This window comes from Cajanus cajan, chromosome 9 (assembly GCF_000230855.2).
Source record: "Cajanus cajan strain Asha chromosome 9, NIPB_CcT2T_4, whole genome shotgun sequence".
Lineage (NCBI taxonomy): Eukaryota > Viridiplantae > Streptophyta > Magnoliopsida > Fabales > Fabaceae > Cajanus > Cajanus cajan.
The window spans coordinates 10,106,460-10,113,359 of NC_138525.1; the positions used below are offsets into that span (position 1 = coordinate 10,106,460).

At 34.5% G+C, this 6,900-nt stretch overlaps 1 protein-coding gene across 3 annotated transcripts; it reads left to right on the forward strand.

Moving 5' to 3' along the window:
• Window positions 1-288: 288 nt before the first annotated feature.
• On the forward strand, window positions 289-6,689 carry LOC109814172 (NAC domain-containing protein 86). 3 transcript variants are annotated; one of them, XM_020378539.3, is made up of 7 exons: window positions 289-452; window positions 674-878; window positions 1,846-2,123; window positions 2,457-2,801; window positions 3,101-3,541; window positions 3,978-4,053; window positions 4,160-6,689. In XM_020378539.3, exons 2-7 carry the CDS (start codon window positions 725-727, stop codon window positions 4,837-4,839), a joined length of 1,974 nt encoding a protein of 657 aa, XP_020234128.1. In that variant the 5' UTR covers window positions 289-452; window positions 674-724; the 3' UTR covers window positions 4,840-6,689. The 3 variants fall into 3 exon arrangements, with proteins under 3 accessions (XP_020234128.1, XP_020234129.1, XP_082919492.1); XM_020378540.3 differs by having other exon boundaries at window positions 682-878; XM_083063366.1 differs by having other exon boundaries at window positions 682-878; window positions 4,178-6,689.
• The last annotated feature ends 211 nt before the right edge of the window (window positions 6,690-6,900 follow it).

Consider the following 6,900-nt stretch of genomic DNA (forward strand, 5'->3'; position numbering starts at 1 on the left):
GAGATTCCTCACGCTAATGTCGGTTATTGTAAGATCCTTCTTTGGAATAATAGCTACCTGCTATACGCCCCAGAATCTAATAAGAAAGAACAAACGAGAAGCATAGGATCAATGAGGGCAGAAGAGAAGAGACCTATAACACATATAATATTATTTAATTAATTAGTAAATAGGCATTGATTCAAACTTGATGGCAAAGATAAGAGGAATCCATCCATTTGATCGAAAAAACAAATGAAAAGTACTTTAAAAAGAAAAAGAGATCAAAGGGTGACACAGCCCCCTATCTTACTTTTTTTTTCTCCCAAACTTCTCTCTCATGTTCTCTTTTTGTCCTCTTTATCAAAACCCCAAGCAAACCCCACATTCCACCCCTTCTCCTCTTTGTCTCTCATCTTGTTCCTGTGTTTGTTTCTCCCACTTTCTGCCTTTGGATCTTCTTCTTCCCTAAGGTCTTTGATCTTTCTTCCCCTCTATTTTAACTATATATATAATCTTTTCATATATGTAAAAAAAATTATGCTTTTAATTTTTAATTTTGCCCATATGGTTTTTTATTTTTGAACCATCTTATGCATGGAAGGGTTTGATTTTGTATAATTTTAGTGATTGTCATTTGGAATTTTGAGGCTTTGTGCACTCATTGATATCTATATATATACTTATTTCAAAGTTGTTCAGATACTAAGAGGAAGAAGGGGGTCCAAAGTATATATATATACACATGGCACCTGTTTTGCCTCCTGGTTTCAGATTCCACCCTACTGATGAAGAACTTGTTGCTTATTACCTTAAAAGGAAGATCAATGGCCGAAAGATTGAGTTGGAGATCATACCTGAAGTTGATCTATATAAATGTGAACCATGGGACTTGCCAGGTAAATAATTAGATGCTTATAACTCACATACACAACATATTATCATTATATATGTCGTGCATGGGTTTGCACGTATCTCGTACTATTTTTTCTTCTTCTGGGGAGTAATTTTATTTTTGAGAAATCAGATTGAAATTGTTTGCGCATGGCTGCGTCTAAATAAGTAGTCGCTTTTAAACTTCGATCGTATTCCAATATATACCAGCACCAGATAACGTGTAAAATTAATTTGTTGACTTTAGTCTTGAACATTGACGGCAAGGAAATCCCATCCCATGATGACGTATAAATTTAACAGTATGAAGAGAAGTTTTGATAAAAGATCTCAAATTTTTTTTCTTTATGATTTTGTAAAACTTAATAGAACTCATATATAACCCAAAAAAGTGCAATACTAATCTAAAAGATCTAACTATCCCATAATGATTTTGTACAACATATAATATCATCCAAAATACTATATCTTAGAGTGGGCTTGCACGCGCTTTAGACGCGATTTGCATCCGATCTTTATTTGGTGATGCTGAAACACATACTTGCTTTCTTGGTCAAGTATATTTTCATGCTTTATCATAAAATATCTAATATGACATATGGTTGAAAGGACTGTAATTATGAGTTTTAAAGAGGATGGTCCCTTCACCTTTAGGGTTCCTGTATAGGGTCACTTAAGAATAAAAATTAGTAATGAGACAATAATAGATTCCCAAGTCAAAAAGCGTTAGCTATAAAGAAAAGGATTACATTGTCTACACGGTATAATACATTTATACACGACTCCCATGCAATATACTTTGCGTTTCTTATTCTCTCATTGCTATTTGCTTTATCACGTTGCGACTTTGAAATGAAAACGATGAAATATTATAGGGAAAAAAAAATCAACATTAAAAACAATCAGTCTGCAGTGAACCTTTTGCTAGCATATATATATATGTATAACCTCTCTCTCTCTTTTTAATTACAGGCAAATCATTGTTACCGGGAAAGGATTTGGAGTGGTATTTTTTTAGCCCTCGTGATAGGAAGTACCCAAATGGATCAAGAACAAACCGTGCAACGAAATCTGGATATTGGAAGGCGACAGGGAAGGATAGGAAAGTAAATTCACAGACACGGGCAGTGGGTATGAAGAAAACCCTAGTTTACTATCGAGGAAGAGCACCTCATGGCTCTCGTACTAATTGGGTTATGCATGAATATCGTCTTGATGAGAGAGAATGTGAAACTGCTTCAGGCTTGCAGGTATTCCACCTACTGGATTTCTTTTTTCTTTATTCATAATATAGTTATGTTATGTTTTTTTATTTTATTCTATTTGGTATTTAAAACTCCTTTCTATTAACTGTACATATACAATCAAACTCATATATATATAATACAGTATCAAGTAAAAATGCTAATGATATTAATTGTGTTAATCTTTGTGGAGTATCTCTGGATCAAATTGTACAATATACGTCTAATCCCTAAGCATGCTTTTCTTGCTGTACATATACAACTGATAAGACTTCAAGATATTTTTATATGATCGAATTCTTCAAGTTGATATATGGCTATGGGAAAATGTAATTTCAGGATGCATATGCCCTTTGCCGTGTGTTCAAGAAGACTGCAGTGATTACTCCAAAAGATGGGGGGCACTATGTTAATGTTCCCATTGCCAACCAAATTACAAGCGATCACTCATCAAGCATTGAACTATGCTCTGAAGGAAGGGGTGAAGATTTAGATAGCTCACATTATTTGATGCCCATGGACAATTGCTCACCCCACAACATGGGAAATGAGACTTCTCTCACTATCAATGGTGGGTCAAGGGATCATCCCAAATGGTCGCACTTCTCATCAGAAGATCCCTTACTTAGTCTTCCAACTTCTTCATTTCATAATTTTGAAGGCATCACATACCCTCCATCCCGGGTACGTACACTGCACAATTTTCTGTACGAATATTTGAATATAAACAAAAACTGTAAATAAAATTTTACTGGAATATATTATTTTTTGAGCTAACCACTATTTAAATGTCATTCATTTTTAGTTTCTGAAAATTACAAAAATTTGTGCTCAATTATAATTACTAATGAGGAACTAAAACCTAATATTTTATAAAGATTAAAATAAATAAAATTTTTATAAAAATTACAACTATGAGAAACAATACTTTTAGAGATAAAAACATAGTTATCTTCCCCTTGCACATGATTTAATATTTGCAGGTGGATATAGCACTAGAATGTGCAAGGATGCAGCATAGGTTTGCTATGCCTCCGTTAGAGTTGGATGATATCCCTCAAGTTGGAATCTCAGAGCTTAAAATGACACAGGCCTCCAGTTCCATGCAAGGAAGCAGAACTGAAACGGATATCTTGCAGGAAATTCTTTCAGTTGCTCATGCTTCTCAAGAATTGATAAATCAATCAAGCTACTCACAGGAATGGGATTGCAATGATAATTATGCTCCTCGTAGTGAAGAAGATTTTACCTTCATGGTTGGCACCAATTACAATCATTTAAATGAAATGAGGTATGTTGACAAAACATGGGAAGATGCAAACACAAGGACAATAGAGATCGGAGATGTGGATGAAGAATTTAAGGCAGAGAGGATGGTGGAGAATTTAAGATGGGTTGGAATGTCAAGAGAAGATTTAGAAAAGGTATAGTAATATTTATATTTTTTAAGTTTCTTTGGTACATAAATATTAGTCCATTTAATATTTTATTTCAATGATAGAAATAAAGATTGGCTTAAAGTTATGGCCAAGAAAGGAATTATATATCTTAATTAACAGTATTGTTAGAGGGATTGAAATCATGTGATCCACTATATCTCTTATATATCTCTAGTCCCTCCAATTGAAATTAAAAAATTTCTCATTAATTTTTAAATTATACTGTATAATAATATTTTCTCTCTCAATTATTAGTTGTTGATTTTTATACTGAAGTGTTATATTTTAATTGAAAGGGTCTACAGGAAAAGAAATGCAAAGGAATACATAATTTGATTCCTTGCTGAAGTCCCTTAAAATTATAAATTAATCATCAATAAGTTATATGATTGTTAATGGATCTGACCAATTGGACGAACAGATGGAAGAACAAAAGACTGTCCCAATAGAGGATATTCCAAATTTCCAAACTAACAGGGAAGAAAATGAGGTGCAAGGTATATATATCTTAATTAATATATAATTCCATGCTTTGCTATTTTTTTTATTTCTTTTTAATTTTTGGGTAAATGATCATGGTCATGCAAACTTCTAATCTTTTAGTAATTGCTGGATGGTCAGAATCTGAGCAACATAGCAACAATGAACACAATGACACTGACATCAACGATTTTTCATTGGGCTTCATCAATGATGATGACCCGAACGAGAACTTCATAGAAGATGGTAACATTGATGACTATTCAAGTTCTCCTAGCTTTGAAGTCGTTGAAGAAATAAAGGTCAATCATGGAATGCTTGTTTCAACTGGTCAAGTAGCCGAGACATTCTTCCACCAAATAGTTCCTTCACAAACCCTTCAAGTTCACCTCAATTCGGTGGTGGCAAACGATCACTGTGTAGAGAATGCAGAGGCAATGTTAATGATAATGGAGAACCAAGGGTCTTTGCTAAGGAAGTTTAAGTCCTATGTTATGGGAAAACTATCAAAGCCATCAAAGGCAATAGCAAGTGCTGTTGTATTTGTCTTTGCACTTGTGTTGATGCATTGTGCTTATTTGAAGGAAGAAGTGGAAATTTGGAACGAGACATGTTGCAGCATGAAGAGAATGAGTCAATCATCTGAGATAATCAAATGGAATGAGTCAAATGAGGTTTGGTTTGTTGGTGTCAAAAGTGAGAAAGGATTAAGTGCGGTCTTGAAGAAAATAGGCATTTTCCTCACCATTTCTTTGGCTCTATGTACCATGTGGGCTAACCACAATATGATAGCTAACCCTTGATCTCCTAATTCATTTAAGGAATTAGTTTGACAAAGCTCAAATTGTACGTGCTTCTCCCAGTAGGTTGATGTATCCCTATATTTGTTATTATATTTTACTTTAGCATCACTTGTTATTTCAAACTTAATTGTTTCGATCTTAATTTCGAATAGAATGATCATCTTTAATTAATATTTGACTCTCTTAATTTGATTTGAAGATTATTCAACCCAGATATATAATAAATTGCCGTACGTGTGGTGCAGGTCTCAAATTTTTTTAAAGGAATAAAAAATTAATATTATCATACAATCAAAATAATCCAATACCATGCAAAAATTTCATTTCATTTTATTAACAACTACATGAATGGTGTGATGGTATTTCTACAGTACAAGTTTTCATTGAATGGGTAGTTTAAAACAAAGTTTGCTACTAAGTTAATAAGTATTTATTTTACCTATACAAAGTGAACCCAAGTTTTTTTTTTTTTTTTCGTGGTATCAAAGTTTGTAGGTGGCCTTCATCCAAATAGATTATAATTGATAATTGTATCAATATTACTGCAGCTCAGTCATAATCACATTATAAATTTAGGAGATATGGAATAAATTAACATTCACATTAGTTATTAAACTTATCTAAATAATTAATTTTTTAGATTAATCTCAACAACGTCAAGGTGCGATATTTGAGAGAAGACATGGTTCTTATCACAGGCATGGATGAAACAATGATAAAGGAGAAGCTCAATGGTGATGATTACTTCCTACCATTACTGCATTCAATACAAAAAATGGAGCTTGGGGATAGTAGTCGAAAACAAACTAGTGAGGGTTCGATGTTATGGAATCCCTCTCTAAGCTTGGGGCAATGATTGCTTCTCAAAGGTGGTCAACATGTTTGGATTATTAATCAAGGTTGATAAGGTAACAACTGACTTTTACAGACTAGATTCAGCTCGATTATTAATTATAACTATAGCTCCACAACTAATTAATCAATACAACAAGAAGAAACACCCCATCTTGTATCTCCTTTTGATTATGGAGCCGTTGTGAACCATTCTAATAGGGGTAGTAGGTCACCTGCCTTGTCGCGTGGCCATGTAAAAAATAGTATGCCAACATGGGAGTTTAAGGAAAATGGGGGAAAATTATGCAATTGCAACAAAAGAAAAAGACCCAACTAGGCAATCGGCCCAACAAGTGCAAATAGTGCAGCCAACAAATTCTCTAATGACGGCCCATGTCATGGTGATAACATTTATGTTGGAATCAACCTAAAATCTGCCACAAACAGGTCGTGTGGTGTTGTAAGCGGTTAAGTAGAAAGCAATTCAACTGAAAAAGATGTAGATGTTTTCATAACATTAAAAGGGGGAGAAATAAGGGTTCATTGAGGAACACATCCGACAGTGAAGAGGAAGGACACAACGTTGTAGATGAAGAGGACGATCACAAGGATTCTAATTGTTGTGCCCAAAGTGTGTGGGTATCCTCCAAAGTCCCACATTGAGTAGTTTGTGTTGTGCCAAAGTGTGTGGGTATCCTCCAAAGTCCCACATTGAGTAGTTTGTGTTGTGCCAAAGTGTGTGGGTACCTTCCAAAGTCCCACATTGGGTAGTTTGAAGAAGGGTAGTGGTAGAGTACTACTATAAATAAAGGGTGAGGGTTTGTGTTTACTCACCACAACAACATAGGTTCCTTTGAGTGTATTGGGAACTTGGGTAGTTGTGTGCAAGTGTAAGGTTTCCAAGTTTTTCCAGAAAACTTGTGTGAGAGGTTTTGCAATTTTGTCCTTGTAAAAATTGCTAGTAAAAATTTGTTTGTGGATGTAGGCAAGAAGTGCTGAACCACGTTAATTCTTGAGTTTGTTTCTTTAATTTGTTTCTCTTGTTGTGTGTGCTTCCGCTGTTGCAGTTTTTATTTTCCCTCTGGTACCCAACAGTGGTATCAGAGCTGATGGTCTGATCGGGAGACCGGCTCGATGGTAGGTCTCTGGGGAATTCTTAATTCTTAGTATGCTCTGTGGTTGCAGCATTGTCTGATCTTCCACATCAAAAAAGAATTGAGGTTTTGC